The sequence below is a fragment of the Nicotiana sylvestris genome, chromosome 7 (assembly GCF_000393655.2).
Source record: "Nicotiana sylvestris chromosome 7, ASM39365v2, whole genome shotgun sequence".
In the NCBI taxonomy this organism is placed as follows: Eukaryota; Viridiplantae; Streptophyta; class Magnoliopsida; order Solanales; family Solanaceae; genus Nicotiana; species Nicotiana sylvestris.
In genome coordinates, this window is record NC_091063.1 from 73,116,649 (window position 1) to 73,137,864 (window position 21,216).

General features: G+C 39.3%; 1 protein-coding gene across 1 annotated transcript; it reads right to left on the reverse strand.

Moving 5' to 3' along the window:
• Positions 1-15,065: 15,065 nt before the first annotated feature.
• LOC138873309 (pentatricopeptide repeat-containing protein At2g13600-like) lies at positions 15,066-17,565 on the reverse strand. The gene is made up of 5 exons (XM_070151760.1): positions 17,533-17,565; positions 16,442-16,604; positions 15,917-16,333; positions 15,700-15,814; positions 15,066-15,582 (listed from the first exon to the last, which is right to left on the reverse strand). Exons 1-5 carry the CDS (start codon positions 17,563-17,565, stop codon positions 15,066-15,068), a joined length of 1,245 nt encoding a protein of 414 aa, XP_070007861.1.
• Between the last annotated feature and the right edge of the window lie 3,651 nt (positions 17,566-21,216).

Genomic DNA, 21,216 nt, shown 5'->3' on the forward strand with positions numbered 1-21,216 from the left:
AATTAGTTGGTCTTAATTACCAAACCGTCTTATTTTTTTCCTCCAGTACTAACTTTATAGTTAGAGTTCAATTTTGGTCTTAAAAGAGAAAATTGGTATTATGTTTGTTTTGCTTTGTTTTGTTTTCATAGGCAAGTGTGACGACCTGGCCGGTCGTCTTAAGAATTAATGCCCCGATCCCCTATTAACTGTTGTCCCCGTATTTATTTCTACTATTTTGATTTACCGGGATGTTCAGTTTTGAGTTTCGGAAAATTTTGGAACACTTAGTCCCTAAATGAGAGCTTAAGTTTGGGAAATTTAACCGTAGTCAGAACAGTGTGAAGACGGCCTCGGAATAGAATTCGAGAGTTCTGTTAGCTCCTTTGGGTGATTTCGGAATTTGGAGCGTGATCGGATTGTGTTTTGGAGGTCCATAGCTAATTTAGGCTTGAAATGCCGAAATTCGAATTTTTGAAGTTTCCGGTTCGATAGTGAGACTTTGATCAAAGGGTCGGAATAAAATTCTGAAAGTTGGAGTAACTCCGTAGTGTTGAATATGACGTGTGTGCAAAATTTCAGGTCATTCGGACAAGGTTTGATAGACTTTTTGATCGAAAGCGTAATTTGTGAGTTTTGAAGTTCTTAGGCTTGAATCTGATATTAAATTGGTGTTTTGATGCCGTTTTGAGCGTTCCGAAGGTTGGAACAAGTTTGAATGATGTTTTAGGACTGGTTTGCATGTTTGGTTGAGGTCCCGGGGGGCTTAGGTGAGTTTCGGGTGCTTGACGGAAGTTGAATTTGGACTTAGGGAGATTTTTGCATTGCTGAACCTGTCATAACCACACCTGCGTGTGTAGGACCGCAGGTGCGGCACCGCAGAAGCGGCTATTGGACCGCAGAAGCTGAAATTTGGTCCAGCTCCAGGAGCCGCAGGTGCGAGAAGGGTAACGCACCTGCGAGACCACATGTGCGGAAGGTCTGTCGCAGAAGCGGAAAATGGATTTAAGTAAAATGTCACAGATGCGACCATGTCCTCATAGAAGCGGGACCTTAGATGCGGTCCCAGAGCTGCAGAAGCAGATTAGCTGGGCAGAAACATATAAATTCTTGTCTTCGCGAATTTGAGCTATTTTCACCTTTTTTCAAACGGGAAGAAGCCTTGGGGAGCATTTTCAAGAGAGATTTTCGGAGAAATTCACTGGGGTAAGGTCTTTGGTCCCTAAACTCGTTATTGGGGTAATTTTTATTATTATAAACATGAAAATTTAAGAAAACTCAATGGTAATTTGGGGGTTAGTGCTTTACTAAATAGAGACCTTTGAGTGACGATTTGAGGGACCATTTGAGGTCCGATTTTTGTACTTTTGGTATGACTGAACTCGTGAGAGTGTGAGGACTATGGAAATTTAAATTTCAACCAATTCCGAGACATGGGCCCGACGGGCATTTTGGTCATTTTACCTAATTTCGTGTTTTAGCTTAGAATTTCTTTGTAGAATCAGTTACTTGAAGTGTTATTTATTTTATGAAATTAAATTGAATAGATTTCGGCCATTTGGAGTCGAGTACTCATTGCAAGAGCGTGGTTTCGGATTGATTTGAGCTGGTTCGAGGTAAGTGGCTTGCCTAACCTTGTGTGGGGGTCTTTCCCCTTAGGATTTGGTATATTTGATAATTGAAATACCTTGTACGTGAGGTGACGAGTGCGTATTTGAGCTAATTATTGAAAATCCGGTTTTCTTTAAGTAATTTTAATTGTGTTCCTTTTTCCTATTTTATACTACTTGCAAATTTAAGTCTGTTGTTAGCTTAGAAAAGCATGTTTAATTAACTTAATTGCTTACTTGCTTAAACTACCTTAATTATATTATGTGAAGCATGTTAGGTTAGAGTTACCTGTTTTACTTGGTACAGAATTGAGCTTAGTTGAGTATTCTTTGTGTTGCTGCTGTGTGTTTTACTTTGGGAATACGGGACGACATCCCGGGAGATCCCCTGGACGCATTTATGATTTGAGCTAAGGTGCGGGATACCGTGAGATCCCTGGCATGTATATTGAGGGTACCAAGAGATCCTCGGGATACAAAGAGATCCCTAGTATATATTGAGGATATCAATAGATCCCTGGCACATATTGAGGGTACTAAGAGATCCTCGGGATACTGAGAGATCCCTAGTTATTATCCTTTTGAAGAGTGGTATTTCCTTGTGATTGTTTTATCTATGTTCCAGTTATTGTATTCCTTAATATTCTATATTAAATTCTTACTGTCAGCTTTCAACTGTACTACTTATCTTATTCTGTCATCCCTTATATTGTTTAATCTCAGTAGGGCCTTGACCTTCCTTGTCACTACCCGACCGAGGTTAGGCTTGGCACTTACTGAGTACCTCTATGGTGTAATCATGCCCTTTCTATGCATGTTTTTCATATGCAGATCCAGATACCTCCACGCAGACTTTCCATGCTTGAGTCGAGGCATTCGTAGAGACTTAAAGGTATATCTGCCGCGTCCGCAGACCGAAAAGTCCCTTTTCTACTCTCCTTTTTGTATTAGCCCTTCCATATTTGTATCCTTGTTAGATATTATGGAGTTAGACGTTGTAGACTTTCAAAGGCTTGTGATCATGAGATTCTTGGTTTTGGGAAAAATGTGTTTAGCTTTCGAGAATTATTATTGTGTATGCCAAGCAGCACTTTAAATTTACTGTTTTATATCAGTATTTCAGTTTTAAATTATTTTTTTTGCAAATTGGTTTACTTTTTTTGAATTGTTAGGCTTACCTAGTCGTAGAGACTAGGTGCCGTCACGATGGTTCACGGAGGGCAAACCGGGGTTGTGAAAAGTTGCTATCAGAGTTCTAGGTTCATATGAGTCATGAATCACAAGCCGATTTATTAGAGTCTCGTGGATCGGTATGGAAACACCTGTACTTATCTGCGAGAGGGTATGTAGCTGTTAGGAAAATTCCACTTCATTTGATTTCCTTGTCGTGCGAGATTTGATGTCACAATTTTAAACTTCTATCTTCTATTCTCTCACAGATGGTGAGGACATACATTATCCGAGATGATCAGGCACCTGCGCCCCCTACTGCAACCGTCAGAGGCCAGGGCCAGGGTAGAGGCTGAGGACGTGCACGTGGTATAGCTAGAGCACCTGTGCAAGCTGCCACCGAGGTACCACCAGTAGTTCCAGCCGGAGTCCAGGCACCTAATACGCCTACTGCTACTACTACTACAGCACTTTAGGAGACTCTAGCACAGTTCATGAGCATGTACACCACTTTGGCTCAGGCAGGGTTGCTTCCCCTTGCTGCAGCTACGTCTTAGGCCAGGGGAGGAGCATAGACTCCCGTTGCCCGCACTCTTGAGAAGCGAGTGCATGTTGAGCAGGTCCCTGAGATTATTCTTGTATAGCCTGCAGTCCGAGATCAGCCCGAGGACAGGGAAGCAGCTTCCGAGGATGAGCACCTGAGGCTTGAGAGGTTCAAAAAGTACAAGCCTCCTATATTCAGTTGTCTAGCATCGGATGGTGCTCTGGGATTTCTAGATGAGTGTTACCGTATTCTCTGTACCATGGGTATATCAAGATCGAGCGGAGTTTCCTTCACTACTTTCCAACTTCGAGAAGCCGCCTATGAGTGGTGGCGCACCTATGAGTTAGACAGTCCATATGAGGCTGCTTCACTGACTTGGACTCAATATTCAGATCTATTCCTGAGAGAGTATGTACGTCATAGCTTTAGGGATGCATGGCGCACAGATTTTGAGCATTTGCGCCATGGTGCTATGACTATCTCAGAGTATGTTGTCCGTTATACTAGTTTGGCTAGACATGCACTAGCCTTGGTTTCTACTGTTTGCGAGAGGGTTCGTCGGTTTATTGAGGGGCTTATTCCCAGCATCAGGTCTAGCATGGCTCACGAGTTAGAGATGGACATTTCTTATTAGCAAGTGGTGAGCATTGCTAGGAGGATTGAGGGTATGCATGCTAGGGAGAGAGAGGAGAGGGAGGCCAAGAGGCCTCGAGAGTCGGGCTATTATTTTGGTGTCCGTGCCCCAACTGTAGGTCGTCATGGTAGGGGTTATATGAGTTGCCCTGTTCATTCATCTCGTCCAGTAGCTAGTGGTATTCTAGCTCCTCCTAGGCCTTAGGAGCCTTATTATGCACCTCCGGTATCTAGCGCACCTCCTGCGCGGGGTGCTTTCAGAGGTCAGTCCAGCAGACCTGACCCGAGCCAATCATAGCCACCACATTTTCCTATATCTTGTTTTGAGTGTGGTGACACACGCCATATAGTGAGGGATTGCCTTAGACTTGGGAGGAGTGCGCCTCCACAGACTTCTCAGCCACAATGCTCCCCGCAGAGTTCTCAGGCTATAGTTACAGCTCCAGTTGCAACCCCACCTGCTCAGCCAGCTATAGGTGGAGGTCGAGGAGGTAGAGGTCACTCTAAAGTGGGAGGCCAGGCCCGATACTATGCCCTTCATGCCCGTACCGAGGTTGTTGCCTCCGATTCTGTCATCATAGGTATTATACTAGTTTGTCACAGAGATGCATCGGTTCTATTCGATCCAGGCTCCACTTACTCTTATGTGTCTTCTTATTTTGCTCTGCATTTGGGTGTACCTCGGGATTCTTTGTGTTCCCCTATTTATGTTTCTACTCCTGTGGGAGATTCTCTTGTTGTGGACTACATTTATCGATCTTGTTTGGTTGCTCTTAGTGGTTTTGAGACCAGAGCCAATTTATTGTTACTCAGCATGGTAGATTTTGATATTCTCTTAGGCATGGACTGGTTGTCGCCCCATTATACTATTCTTGATTGTCATGTCAAAACCGCAACGCTGGTTATGCCAGGTGTACCGCGTGTTGAGTGGAGGGGTACTTTAGATCACACTCCTAGTAGAGTTATTTTTTTCCTTAAGGCTCAGCGAATGGTTGATAAGGGGTGTGACGATTATTTAGCTTATGTGAGAGATGCAGGGTTGATACCCCTTTAGTTGATTCTCCTAGTAGTACAGGATTTTCCCGATGTGTTTCCAGCTGATCTTCCAGGCATGCCACCTGATAGAGATATTGATTTTGGCATTGATCTGTTGCGGGGCACTCAGCCCATTTCTATTCCTCCGTATCGTATGGCTCCTCCTGAGTTGAAGGAGTTCAAGGCCCATTTACAGAAATTGCTTGATAAGGGTTTTATTCAGCCCAGTGTATCACCTTGGGGTGCCCTTGTCTTGTCTGTGAAGAAAAAGGATGGTTCTATGTGTATGTGTATTGATTATCGCCAATTGAACAAGGTTACAATGAAGAAACGTTATACTTTGCCTCGTATTGATGATCTGTTTGACCAGCTTTAAGGCGCACGGGTGTTTTCTAAGATTGAATTGCTCTCAGGTTACCATCAGTTGAAGATTCGGGAGCTAGATATCTAAAAGACTGTTTTTAGGACTCGGTATGGTCATTACGAGTTCCTTGTTATGTCTTTTGGGCTGACTAATTCCCCAGCATCCTTTATGCACTTGATGCACAGTATGTTCCGGCCATATCTTGACTCGTTCTTCATTGTCTTTATTGATGATATTTGGGTGTATTCCCGGAGTCGGGAAGATCATGAGCAGCACTTGAGGACTGTGCTTCAGACTTGGAGAGAGAAGAAGTTATATGCTAAGTTCTTGAAATGTGAGTTTTGGTTGGATTCCGTGGCATTATTAGGCCACGTGGTATCGAGTGAGGGTATTCAGGTGGATTCGAAGAAAGTAGAGGCCGTGTAGAGTTGGCCCAGACCATCCTCAGCTATAGAGATCTGTAGTTTCCTTGGCTTGGCGGGTTACTACCGTTGTTTTGTTGAGGGGTTTTCATCGATTGCAGCCCCTATGACCAGACTGACCCAGAAGGGTGCTCCGTTCCAGTGGACGGAGGAGTGTGAGGTAAGCTTTCAGAAGCTTAATATAGCTTTGACTACAGCCCCAATTTTGATACTACCTACAGGTTCGGGGTCTTACATGGTCTATTGTGATGCATCGAGGATTGGCCTTGGAGCGGTTTTGATGCAGGACTGTAGGGTGATTGCCTACACGTCCAGACAGTTGAAGGTTCATGAGAAGAATTATCCGATCCATGACCTTGAGTTAGCTGCCATTGTTCATGCCCTGAAGATCTGACATCATTATTTGTACGGGGTTTCTTGTGAGATTTATAGTGATCATCAGAGTTTGCAGCACTTGTTCAAGCAAAAGGATCTAAATTTATGCCAGACGAGATAGTTAGAGTTGCTGAAGGACTATGATATCACTATTTTGTATCACCCGGGCAAGGCCAATGTGGTGGTCGTTGCCTTGAGTCGATGGGTAGAGAGTTGGGGAGTTTGGATAATTTACTCGCATTAGAGAGGCCTATTGTGATGGATGTTCAGGCCTTAACCAGCCAGTTTGTGAGATTGGATCTTTCGGAACCCAGTCGGGTTCTAGATTACGTGGTTTCTCGGTCTTCCTTATTTGATCGTATTAGGGAGCGTTAGTATGATCACTCTAATTTTCTTGTCCTCAAGGACAAGGTTCATCATGGTGATGCCAAAGATGTGACTATTGGTGATGATGGGGTATTGAGGATGCAGGGTCAGATTTGTGTACCCAATGTTGATGGGCTTCGGGAGTTAATTCTAGAGGAGGCCCACAGTTTGCGGTATTCCATCCATCTGGGTACCGCGAAGATGTACCAGGATTTGAGGCAGCACTATTGGTGGAGGCGGATGAAGAAAGATATAGTTGGGTTTGTAGCTTGGTGACTCAATTGTCAGCATGTGAAGCATGAGCACTAGAGACCGGGTGGGTTGCTTCAGTAGATAGAGATTCCGGAGTGGAAGTGGGAGCGGATCACCATGGACTTCGTAGTTGGGCTCCTACGGACTTTGAGAAAGCTCAATGATGTTTGGGTGATTGTGGATCGGCTGACCAAGTCCACGCACTTCATTCCTGTATGTACTACCTATTCTTCGGAGCGTCTAGCGGAGATTTATATCAGGGAGATTATTCATCTACATGGTATTCCAGTTTCTATCATTTTATATAGAGGTACTCATTCACATCACGGTTCTGGAGGGCCGTCCAGTATGAGTTGGGTACTCGGGTGGAGTTGAGTACAACATTTCACCCTCAGATGGGCGGACAGTCCCAGCATACTATTCAGATTCTTGAGGATATGCTCCGTGTGTGTGTGATTGAGTTTGGAGGGTCTTGGGATTAGTTCTTGCCATTGGCAGAGTTTGCTTACAACAACAACTATTAGTCCAGCATTCAAATGGCACCGTATAAGGCTTTATATGGTAGGCGGTACAGATCCCTGGTGGGTTGGTTTGAGCCGGGTGAGGCTAGATTGTTGGGCACAGACTTGGTTCAGGATACTTTGAAAAAGGTTAAGGTGATTCAGGATAGACTCCGTACAGCCCAGTCCAGACAGAAGAATTACGCAGACGGGAAGGTTAGTGATATTTCCTATATGGTTGGAGAGCGGGTTATGCTTTGGGTATCGCCTATGAAGGGCGTTATGATATTTGGGAAGAAAGGGAAGTTGAGTCCGAGGTTTATTGGCCCTTTTAAGATATTGAGGCGTGTTGGGGAGGTTGCTTATGAGCTTGCCTTACCTCCCAGCTTGGCAGGAGTTCATCCGGTACTTCAACTTTCGATGCTCCGGAGGTACCACGGTGATCCGTCGCACATATTGGATTGCATCTCAGTCCAGCTGGACAAGGATATATCCTATGTTGAGGAGCCAGTGGCAATATTGGACAGGCAGGTTAGAAAGTTGAGGTCAAAGAACATTGCGTCAGTGAAGGTTCAGTGGCGGGGTCAGCCAGTCGAGGAGGCGACCTGGCAGACCGAGCAGGATATGGGCAGCCCTTACCCTCATCTTTTCACTACTTCAAGTATGTCTCTATGCTCGTTCAAAGACGAACGAATGTTTAAGTGTAGGAGGATGTGATGACCCAGCCTATCTTCTTAAGAATTAACGCCCCGATCCCCTATTAACTATTGTCCTCGTTTTATTTCTACTATTTTGATTTGCCGGGATGTTCGGTTTTGAGTTTCGGAGAGTTTTGGGACACTTAGTCCCTAAATGAGAGCTTAAGTTTGGGAAATTTGACCGTAGTTGGAACAATGTGAAGACGTCCTCGGAATGGAATTCGGAGGTTTCGTTAGCTCAGTTGGGTGATTTTGGGTTTAGGAGTGTGATTGGATTGTGTTTTGGAGGTCCATATCTAATTTAGGCTTGAAATGCCGAAAGTTGAATTTTTGAAGTTTACTGTTCGATAGTGAGACTATGATCCGAGGGTCAAAATGGAATTCCGGAAGTTGAAGTAGCTCCATAGTGTTGAATGTGACCTGTGTGCAAAATTTCAGGCCATTCGGACGAGGTTTAATAGACATTTTGATCGAAAGTGTAATTTGTGAGTTTTTGAAGTTCTTAGGCTTGAATCCGATGTTAAATTGGTGTTTTGATGCCGTTTTGAGCGTTCCGAAGGTTGGAACAAGTTTGAATGATGTTTTAGGACTGGTTGGCATGTTTTGTTGAGGTTTCGGAGGCCTCGGGTGAGTTTCGGGTGATTGACAGAAGTTGAATTTGGACTTAGGGAGATTTTTGCATTGCTGAACTTGTCATAACCGCACATGCGTGTGTGGGACTGCAAGTGCGCCGCCGTAGAAGCGGCTATTGGACCGCAAAAGCGGAGATTTGGTCCAGCTCCAGGAGCCGCAGGTGCGAGAAGTGTAATGCACCTGCGAGACCGCAGGTGCGGAAGGTCTATCACAGAAGCGGAAAATGGATTTAAGTGAAATGTCGCAGATGAAACCATGTCCTTGCTGAAGCGGGACCACATCGCAGAAGCAGATTAGCTGGGCAGAAACATATAAATTCTTGCCTTCGCAAATTTGAGCTATTTTCACCTTTTTTCAAACAGGAAGAAGCCTTGGGGAGCAGTTTCAAGAGAGATTTTCGGAGGAATTCATTGGGGTAAGGTCTTTGGTCCCAAACTCGTTATTGAGGTGACTTTTATCATTATAAACATGATAATTTAAGAAAAATTAGTGGTAATTTAGGGGTTAGGGCTTAACTAATTAGAGACATTTGAGTGATGATTTGAGGGACCATTTGAGGTCCGATTTTTATACTTTTGGTATGACTGAACTCGTAAGAGTGTGAGGATTCTGGAAATATGAATTTCTCAGGATTACGAGATGTGGGCTCGAGGGGCATTTTCATCATTTTACCTAATTTCGCGTTTTAGCTTAGAATTTCTTTGTAGAATCAGTTACTTGAAGTGTTATTTACATTATGAAATTGAATTGAATAGATTTGGGCCATTTGGAGTCGAGTATTCGTGGCAAGAGCGTGGTTTCAGATTGATTTGAGCTGGTTCGAGGTAAGTGGCTTGCCTAACCTTGTGTGAGTGATCTTCCCCTTAAGATTTGGTATATTTGATAATTGAAATGCCTTGTACGTGAGGTGACGAGTGCGTACTTGAGCAAATTGTTGAAAAACCGGTTTTCTTTAAGTAATTTTAATTGTGTTCCTTTTTCCTGTTTTATACTACTTGCAAAATTAAGTCCGTTGTTAACTTAGAAAAAGCATGTTTAATTGACTTAATTGCTTACTTGCTTAAATTGCCTTAATTGTATTATGTGAAGCATGTTAGGTTAGAATTACCTGTTTTACTTGGTACGAAATTGAGCTTAGTTGAGTATTCTTTATGTTGTTGTTGTGTGTTTTACTTTGGGACTACGGGACGGCATCACGGGAGATCCCCTATACGCATTTATAATTTGAGCTAAGGTGCGGGATACCAAGAGATCCCTGGCATGTATATTGAGGATACCAAGAGATCCTCGGGATACCAAAAGATCCCTTGTACATATTGAGGACACCAAGTGATCCTTTGGATACCACGAGATCCCTGGCACATATTGATGGTACTAAGAGATTCTCGAGATACTGAGAGATCTTCGGTTATTATCCTTATGAAGACTGGTATTTCCTTGTGATTGTTTTATCTATATTCCAGTTATTGTATTCCTTATTATCCTGTATTAAATTTTTACTGTCAGCTTTCAACTGTACTGCTTATCTTATTCTGTCATCCCTTATATTATTTAATCTCAATAGGGCCCTGACCTTCCTCGTCACTACCCGACCGAGGTTAGGCTTGGCACTTACTGAGTACCGATGTGGTGTACTCATGCCCTTTCTATGTATGTTTTTCATATGCAGATCCAGATACCTCTACGCAAACTTTCCATGCTTGAGTCAAGGCGTTCGTAGAGACTTAAAGGTATATCTGCTGCGTCCGCAGACCGAAGAGTCCCTTTTCTACTCTCCCTTTTGAATTAGCCCTTCCATATTTGTATCCTTGTTAGATATTCTGGAGTTAGACGTTGTAGACTTTCAAAGGCTTGTTATCATGAGATTCCGGGTTTTGGGAAAAATGTGTTTAGCTTTTGAGAGTTATTATTGTGTATGCCAAGCGGCACTTTAAATTTACTAATTTAATTTAATTTTTCGGTTTTAAGTTGTTTCTTCTGCAAGTTGGTTTACTTTTTTGCATTGTTAGGCTTACCTAGTCGTAGAGACTAGGTGCCGTCACGATGGTTCACGGATGGCGAACCGGGGTCATGACAGCAAGACACAAAATATGTTTGGGGAAAAGCAACATTTTCTGGAAAAAAAAAGTAGTATTCTTTTGTTATCTAATCTTCTAAATAAATAATGATTATGACACTCTAAACCCGCCGGTTGTCGCGACCCAAAATATAATTAGTCGTGATGACACCTAACTTCACCCGCTAGGTAAGCCAATTTAATAATAATCCAATTTAAATGAGATTTACTGAGAGAAATAATGATAATAAAAATGGACTTATATACAAAGAGCTCCCAAGGACTGGTAGTACAAGTCATGAGCCACTAAGACTTAGATTTTTACAAAACATAAATTGAAATAATTACATCGTCTGTTTGAAATGTAAACGAACTAGATCGAATGCAACAAGTGATAGCCATAAGTGGAATGCAGGTACATCTTCAATGTCAGCCCTCGCCGTACACAACAACATCAATACAAATATCTGCATGCAAGGTGCAGAAGTGTAGTATGAGTACAATCGGCCCCATGTACTCAATAAGAATCCTAACTAGCCTCGGCGAGGTAAAAGAAGAAAGAACTGTAGATGATACTCACTTACACCTGTGCAGTTCAGTATTTTCAACAAGTATAGAACATGTATATGATCAAATCAGGGACAATCTCAGGTAAAACCATTTTTATGCTCACAATTCTTAGCCTTAGAGTGTTCTGCTCAGCCAACAATCCAATATATAAGGAAGATATACAAGTAAATCGGGTAATCAGTTAAGTGATTAGCAAGTAAAGATGAAAGATTTCCGACATCGGATCACTCCTCAATTCTTATTTTACATTTTGAATGGTTTTTACAAAATTTCTCATTTTCTTCCATTTAATTAAATAATTTAATGATATTAATAAGTATGAAATCATGAAATGTAACTAGCTTTACTAGAACTCACATAAATATCAACTGCACGGATAACTCACGCGATATAGTGCCAATATACAGATCCGCACTGATAACTCACATGCTCAAGGACAATTCACGTGCTATATTATCAATATCTGGATCCGCACGGACAACTCACGTGCTATAGTATCAATGTCTAGATCTGCACGGACAACTCACGTGCTATCGTATCAATCCGCCCGGCGTGGTCACAAGTATTACAGTCCAAATCATATCGCACAGAAGCAAGTATACAAGAACACATGTATATGATAGATAAAATATCATATTTCATGCTCCTGGACTGGTATAATTACATGCTAAAAGTGTAGGCATGTGCAATGTGCGCTATCGTAGCTCAAATCGACAATTTATCATAGAACTTGCAATTACCAAGTTTTAGTCAGGGAATTACCCTCTTCGTAACCTCAAACATATCTCAAATAGTTCACAGCAATTCAACAATTACCTAAATATGCACTCTCCCTCGAGTTATGCACATTAAATAGGCACAGCTAATTGAGGATCCTATCAATTAACTACAACAAGAACGTAGTTGAACAAATAGAGATTAAACCAGGCAACTATATTAACATAACAAGAAGTTCATCCTTCAATAGGTTCCATCAAAAACTTAGACTAAATATTTAGCTACTCATACTAGGATTCATCACAACAACATTCAAATTCATCACAAATCGTAAAAACAAAAGGAAGAAAGGAAGAACTCGATGTTGAATTATCCTCCTTGCCTCTTGCCTCTCCTTGCCTTGAACTAAGCTATGAAAACCTTGATAATCCTCTCTTGGGCGAGCTAGACCTTCTATAGGTTAAGTGGATTTGCCCCTGAACTTCCAATTTTACCCCTGCAATTTACTCTTCCGGAACTGGGCTAGCGCGGTCGCGCTAGTCCAGGTCTTCATTTCATCTCTTCTTTTTCTCGTCTTCCCACGTACTCGGCTCCTAGGGGCTTTTCTGGCTTGAATTTAGCTCCAATCATAGCTTTAAGGCCTCATACATGTTACTCACTCCTACAACGTGTGAAATTCACAATTAGAGCCAATTTATCAACATTTAACTATATTATCACAATGAAACATAATCAAGCTGAGGCATAAACAATCACCAAATTACATAAATCTAGCCTATTATCAGACACATTGTGCATTCAGTGGGCTCCATTTATTCCGAAATTATTTTTTCAGACATTATTTCGACATTTTGTTGCTGCTAACTTTCTGTTTTTGTTTTCTGTTTCAGAAAGTTTACTGTTTCATTATTTATTATAGTGATACAAATTTCAATAATAGCAATAAATGACATTTATGTAAATAAGGAGAATGATTCAGCCAATAATGAACGAGATAGATGGTTATTCTTCCTGACAATGATAAACGACAGACGAATCCTAGAATGTCGAAAATATTCTCGGATCTGATGGAAAAGTGTGGAATAATGTGTGTGAGAATATTGATGAGAAGGTAAAGTTAGTATCTTTGCTAGGGAGAGAGAGAATCTTCTTTTCAAGAAGTGTTCTTGTCAAGTGAATATTACGTGCCTTACACCATTGTCTCTTTTCCTCTTTATATGAGACATGTCCCTAACAAACCCTAATAGTACAAGTGCAGAGAATAGAATATTCTCTTTAACATCCTATTATAAAAACTAGCCGTTATTGTTCTATTCTTGGTGCTCGACCTTGGTCGTTGTTGACAGCCCGACCGCGAATCTCACTACTTCTTGGTCGACCTCGACTGGCCCTTTCCGTAATGCCACTTCACACTAAATTTCCTTAGGGCATATTTTGGCTTATACAACCATATATCAAAAGAAACCAAATTCCTAAACCATTGGAGCGTCTTGTGAAAATAACACTAATATGAATACTGAAGATACACATTATCAATCTGAAGTGTCAAAGATGTGAACAAAAAATGACATGACAGTGAATTACAGTAATAATAAGAATAAAGTATATGGGTAGAGCAAAGTCTCCTAGACAATTTGATTAAATGGTCGGCGTCAATGGCCAATGGTTCACATTCGGATCATAAATGATGATATGGATAAAAACCATTAAAATGGAACAAGCATGTCATGAACCACTGCTAGTTCTCAGAGATCGGAGCTGTAGATTTTGTAGGAGGTGAAGAGCAATGGAGGAGAGGAGCAACATTAAAGAATTGCAAACATTTAGATTTTTTTCCTTCAAATTGATGCTTGACTGGGGATAACGCAAGGGCAGCTTTTGGGAACATAACATAAGTTTTTGATGCCTCAATTTCTTCAACCATGATTAAAATTACTCACATTCAGCAAATGATCCTATGCCTTAAAAGATCCTCATATCAAATTCCTAAAAACCTTTTTTCCTCACTTTATGGAGAACCTAGCAGCCAATATTTTATGCATTTGAAGAATGAATATTAAAAAGTGATGGAACTTCTGCAATTGCAAGTCTTAAAGGTAATGTTAATAGAGGTAAACTACTATTAAATTACTCAAGCTTCAGCAAATCGTCCCTTATTTGCTACAGAATCCTCATCTCAATTCTCTAAGAACCAAATTTGCCTCGCTTGGAGAACCTAACAAGCCGTTATTTTTTGCATTTGAAGAATGAGTATTTAATAGTTGAAGATTTTTAACTGCACGTCTGGAAGATAAGTAGCTTCAAGCGTTATAAAAATTGTGAACCACACAATGGATATTCCCTCTCAATGTTAAATGCAAAGGTTAGAGGCATGATGGATCAGGATCAACCAGAACTTCAGAAACTGTCATAGTAAAAATTTAAACAGAGATGGTAGTATACCTCAGAGCTGTCTCTGTGGCATGTCGTACCTTCTGAATATTCTAGCCCATGATTTGTATTTTCCCTGTTAGGCTATCCCAGCTTCTTAATATTGCTGCAGTGAACTTCGAGCAGACTTTTTTTGCACTTAACTCAAGGAATGCATATTCAGTAACCTGCCATCAATAGCAATGACTGAGAGAAAATTAGTTGTCAAAAAGAATATAGTTCTAATAATATAGATATGTTGAGGCACTTAACAACATTAAGAATTTTAAATAGCTCATGATTGAGGAGAAGTGTGGGAATGGCATTGATACCATTTTTCCCTTAAGAAACATTTGGATGGTGGGAATGAGATCTTCGAATGAACAACATGAAGCGAGTTGTTCATAAAATATGATAGGTTGTGATAGTTAACAGGTCCATGTGAAAGAACATTCATATTTTTCTTACCAAAATGAAAAGCACTAAATCAAGGCACAGAAACATTACCTGTGCACCAAAGAGCTTCAAGCAGCATGAATTACAGTGCCTCACATTTTATGATCATGTTTCTTATCTTTAGTGTAAGTGATGGCGTAATATCTTGAAAAACAAAATTTCTCCCTCACTTTTCCTTTCCCAAATTTTCAGCAAAGCAGGTAACCAACCACCAGAGCTCATATTAATTGTTAAATTAGAAACTATTATACATGGTTACTACCTGTTTTAATTATGTCAACAAAATGCATCATCTACAAGAAAGTATGAGCATTTAATTTGAAATATGTATCCAGCATCTTTCATTGGATCTACGAGTTTAAGCAGCAACTCTTTTATTTCTTCTAACTGACTGTGGGACTTGTCTTTAGCGATAAACTTATGTCTGATATTGTTTATCTCAATCCAACTATAAGTTGTTTCTTTCACCAATCCTCTGTCATAGATGTACCTTCGCAGAGTGCGGGCATCACCCCACATTCCTGCTGCTGCATAGATGTTGGATAACATAATATACCTAGCAGCATTATCAGGTTCCAGCTCAAATAGATTTTCTGCCACCCTTCTAGCAAGTTTCAAGTTCCCATGTACCCTGCAAGCATCCAAAAGTGCGCCCCACATTCCAATATTGTCTCTTCCCCAAGGAGCTCTCTTGATCAAATCCGCAGCTTCTCCATGCATATTCTTCCGTCCAAGTAAATCAATCAAGATGGCATAGTGATCCAACTGGGTTACTATATCGTATTTCCTCTCCCTTGAATGGAGATATTGAAATCATTCAGGTAATAAACCACAGTGGCTACAGGCAGATAAAACCCCAAGAAAAGTTACATGATTTGGTGTTGTATCTGTTTTAATCATTTTCTCAAACATGAACAAAGACATCACTCCATTCCCATTTTGAGCAAATCCATTTATTATCGAGTTCCAAGTAACTCGATCCTTCTCGTCTAACCTCTCAAACAATCTCATAGCAGATATCATGTCTACACATTTAGAATACATGTCAACCAAAGTATTAACTACAAAAACATTATGCAAATCAATTAAATATGTACATCTAAAAATGTGTCCATGAACTTGCTTACCTTTTTCAATAAGAGGTATGCCTGCACAAGAACTTAGGACACCAACGTAAGTGGATGCACGCGGTACAATACCTTCTTCCAGCATTTCCTTGAAAGTACACAAAGCCTTATCTCCTTCTCCATTTTGCGCAAACCCTGTGATCAGAGCAGTCCAAGCCACCACATTTCTGATCCGCATATGATCAAAAAGTGAGCACACATCTGGCATTCTAGACGCACGTATATAAGCAACCAACAGCGAAGTCCACGAGAATACATCAGTCTCGCGCATTTGACAGAAAATAGAATAAGAGTACCCGGGTTTGCCACATTTCCCATAAGCATCAATAAGTGCATTGCAAACCACAAGATTAAACCTCACACCAATCACAGTTGCTAACCCATGCAATTCACACAACAAGTTCAATGCACCCAAACCTGCACAAGTATTTACCACGCTAACAACCGTGAACTCGTCAATCAAAAACCCACTCCCACACTAAGTTTGCATTCTTTTGAAAAACCCCATAGCTTTTCTAGGGAAACCGTGATGAGTTAAGCTTGAAATGATTGAGTTATAGCTCACAGCATTTGGATCAGGCATTACATCGAGCATCTGGAAGGTTTTCTCAAAAAGACCCTTTTGAGAGTAAGCTGACAGCATTGTGTTCCAAGATTGTGCGTTCTTGTCTGACAGTTCATTAAAGGCCTGTTACGCATACTCTATGGAACAACATTTAGAGTACATGTATATCAAACGGTTGGCGAGGAATGTGTTAAAGGTTAATGTCGTCTTGATCAGACGGGAGTGTATGAGTCTCCCAAGCTTGAGATCATTAGTTCGGATGCAGTTTGAAAGGAGGCGCGCGAAGTGATGCACAGGCTCAGCGGATATTGCTTCACTTGGTTGCATGAGAGCAGATTATTTCTATAATTAACAAAAATATTCAGGATTAGCAAGGGAAGAATATGTCGCAGAATGCATGAAATAATCGGATATTTGAAATCTTATGGATTTTTACATGGTTGCGATTTGCGAATTTAAAATTTTCGTGACAGATATTTTTGTCGACTTCTCATGATTTATTTAGTAATAGTTCCAAAATTGCGATAGGGAATTGTAGCTAATATAGAAAACATGTACATTTAATTCTTGTTGAAACAGTATTAGGGAGTACTAATTTCTTTATTTGGAAAACAGCTTAAAGTACCCCTATCGTATGCTAAATGGTTTATAAAAATCTCGTCCATCTATTCATCTGAAAATATATATGACGTTAATTCTATTGTCAAAATTACACCGCGACTAATGGCACTTCATGTGGGCCTCTCATTAAATGATGTGGCATTCTTTAATTTGTCCACGTTGCTCAGTGGGGATGAAATTATGAGCCTATTTGGATGGGCTTAAAAGCTGGTTTGACCAGCTTTTAAGTCATTTTTTAGCTTATTGAGGTGTTTGGCAAACTTAAAATCAGCTTAAAGGTCAAATGCTTTTAAATCAAAAGGTCCAAATTAAGCCAAAAGTGATGAGTTGGGTAATCCCAACTTTTTTTTTTCTAGCTTAAAAGTCACCCCTCTTTGACCAAGTATTTTACATTGCTATCCTTGATACTTATGTATAATTTCCAAAATACCCAATCATTTCTTTTTCTCCTTTCCTCCGCCATTTTCAATCCCTGCCTTCCAAATTCCATAATCTTTTCTTTTTCTCCGTTCCTTTGCCATTACCAATTTGTGCCTTCCAAATTCCATCACCGCCGAACTATTTGTTTTGTTTTAGTTTCTTTTTTGGTTCCATAACATTTTTTTTAAAGATTGTTGTTGAATCCCACATTTTTTAAAATTGGTGAAATTATATTCTAAATCAAAATTTTCAATGAGTCTACATGTTAACAAAGAATTTGAAGCTGTGAGACGAAAAAATATATTTTTGTGAAATAATAGATTATTGCATGTTATTTAAATACATAATTTATATTTAGGCAATCAGTTTAAATTGAAAATGAACTAAATTATAATTTTTTTGTATATGTATTAATTTGGAATAAAATATTAATCATTTTCTTTATAGTGTTAACAACTTTAAGGATATTTCAGTCATTTTATAGAAATAAGTACCAAACACTTCAATAACTTTTTTTAAGTTTCAGCATTTTTATCCAAACATTTAACTGCTTATTTATAAAACAAGCTCCAACACTTAAAAAGTGCTTTTAAGCCCTTATACTTAAAAGCCACTTTTTTTAAGCCAATCCAAACGGGCTCATGGACCTGGAGAAGAATCCCCAGTGCTTGGAATGGCTCAATTTGACCCAGAAACGAGTGACCAGGCGATTTTGTGCTACAATAATCCCAACACCATTTTGCAAATCTGTAGCAGCTGGGAAATTTTTTTGGGTAATGGTTTGCTGAGAATAGTGCGCAATTGGAAGGCACATCTTTTGGTGGTGGTCCGGTGGCTTTTCACCGACAGACGGCGGAGCAGTGTGCATTAAAGCACGACTGTGTTATTGTTCACGGTGTCGCACCTCCTTTTTCCGCACCCGCGGGGCGCGTAGGGAGTTTTCTCCAATTGAAGGACAGTCGAAACGGGATTTGTTTATTTGTTTTAGAGTCGCCACCTGGGAATTTTAAGGCGTCCCAAGTCACCAGTTTTAATCCCTGAATCGAGGAGAATATGACTCTGTTTATTATTCTGCGAACCAGAAATCCTGAGTAAGGAATTCTGTTAATCTGGAAGAAGGTGTTAGGCATTTCCGAATTCCGTGGTTCTAGCACGGTCGCTCAACTGTTTTTATTCTTAGCTTAATTATCTTGATTTTACTAAATACATTTTTATTGCATGATTTTGTTACCGCTTTTGTTTATTGTTTACAATTATATAAACGAATTACGCGTACGTATATTCGTATTATATACCTTTTATAATTGCAGAGAATCGTGTCACGCATACGTGTACACAAAAGGTTGATAATATTTTTTATATTCTTATTAAAAAAAATCATATGTTCGAAGTTAAAAGTAACATTAAAAGCGTCGTCGCCCTTGTATGATTAAACAGTGATCTGCACATCTCGGGTCATATGAAATTCTTTTGACATTCTCGGAGAATTTTTTTTTATTAAAATGTTCACTCGAAGTTGCGCGAACGCATAATCCGAATTGCTTTAGAAATATAATCAGGTTACGCGAACGTATCCCTAATCACAAAAATATTCTTGATGGTAGTGTAAATTTGTTTACAAATGGTTTATTACATCCCTATTATTTTTATATGAAAGGTCATGGTAAATCACTATTTGAGACACCTCTAAATTTCTTGAAGAGAATTCTCAATTTATTGGGTGTCAACCACAGATTATATATATATATATTTTATGAATTATATTCCGCAAATACCATTCGTATTTATGGAATAAAAATGAACAACGCGTAATTAATATTACCATTTTTCTCGTAAATGCAATACCTATGTGCCAAAAATGAATTGCGTATGAAACTAAAAAAAAATTGATTTATGAAAGGAAGAGATGTTTTCGAAAAAATTTCATTATTTTATTTAATGCAAACTCTATTTCTACATACCATTGATATAAAATGTTGCAATTCGTGCTTATACATCCCATCTCATTCTCATATACTTGTTTTTAATCCAAAATTGTAATTGTTTGGTTAATTGGTTTATGATGGTAGATAGGCATCAAGTTGATAAGAAAAGAATTATTATGCAAACCGATTCAATAAAATTGCCTTACATGCAACCTAACTGTACGTCGAAAACATTCATAACATTCTAACATCGTAACGAGCTATATCAAATCACCTTTCGCTAATGGTCATACACACATCTGTTATCTTATATATGAAAAACACCACCAACACCATTTTTAACCTTATTTAACAACAGAGGTTAGTGATGTAGTTTTCTTGATATTTCTACATTACTCTTTATTTAGCTAACAACACCATAAAATTTAAATAATGGCCAACTTTATGCCATGTTCCCTACCTTGACAACTTAATTATATCTTCCCTTAATGAAAATTTCGAAATTAACCTTATTACAACACTTATACAAACTTCAAGAAATGACATTTAACTTATAGTTATCACGTCAAAATATACTACTATTTAACCAACATGAAACAAAGCTGAAATTTAAACTAATGAGCTTAAACGAATAGAAGATAGAATTACAATTCAAGCTTCGTTTATTTGTCATGTTGAAACTCTTCACAACATGAGTTTAAAAGATATGTACCTGGAAATGAAGGTAGAAGGAGTAAATTTCAGCAATAATAGCAGCAACAAAACCAGCAGAATAGCAGTATTTCCACAGATTTGAGCAATAATAAGACCCGAGGAACCCAGATGCACAGTAACAGTATTTTTAAAGAAACTTCAGATTTTAACTGAACAATGGGATCAAATAAATCCGGACAGATTCAGTGAAAGAATAATATTTCTGATTTGAGACTTAGAACAAAGCAGACCGAAAAAAAAACTTTCAATTTCAAAACACAGAATCAGCTTCAATACTAGTTTCCGATGTAGAATTCTGTTTTACTGTTTCTGTTTTCCTTTCTTAACTTCTATCCAGATTTTTCTCTCTATGTATATGTATTTCTGTGTGTATTCCCCTAATGCCTTAAAAATCAGATCTCAACTTTTCTTTCTTTTCAAACTCTCTGTCTAGAATCTGATCTTAAGTCCTCCTCTAAAATCTGTCATGCTTCCTGTATTTATACAGGTCTGCCCCTTTCTTTTTTTAGTGCAGCTTGGACCCCTTCTTTCTTTTAAAATCAGAAAATCATATTCAAAAATCTGCTTTTGACTACTTTAAATCCCATTAAGTGAACTTTTTCCTGATTTCCAGCATTCCATTACCCTTTGTTTCCCATTATCCCATTAAATTAACAGCCACTAACATTCCACTTTCAGCACACTACTATTAACATATTACCCTCACTGTTTTATCTAATTCATTCCCAGAAATGCCCCTGAATCCTACTGTTATTACAGTCTTTAAACTAAAAATCAGAATCTATTACCAACCAGATAAAAAAAATCTGTTCAAACCTAATTATCATCATGATTTAAAACAGCTAATATCAATTCCTAAATCAAACAAACATTCTGTCTTTTCACTGATAGCTAATTGATCTAACAAAACCAAGGTCTAATAGTTGCTGGACAAAACTAAATTCAGTTTGAACACTGGACTCGTACACAAACATATTAACAATACATAGAACTTAACAGAACAAAAATCTGAATTGAAATTGAATTTAGCATAAGTGCATGGGCATTGTCAGTGT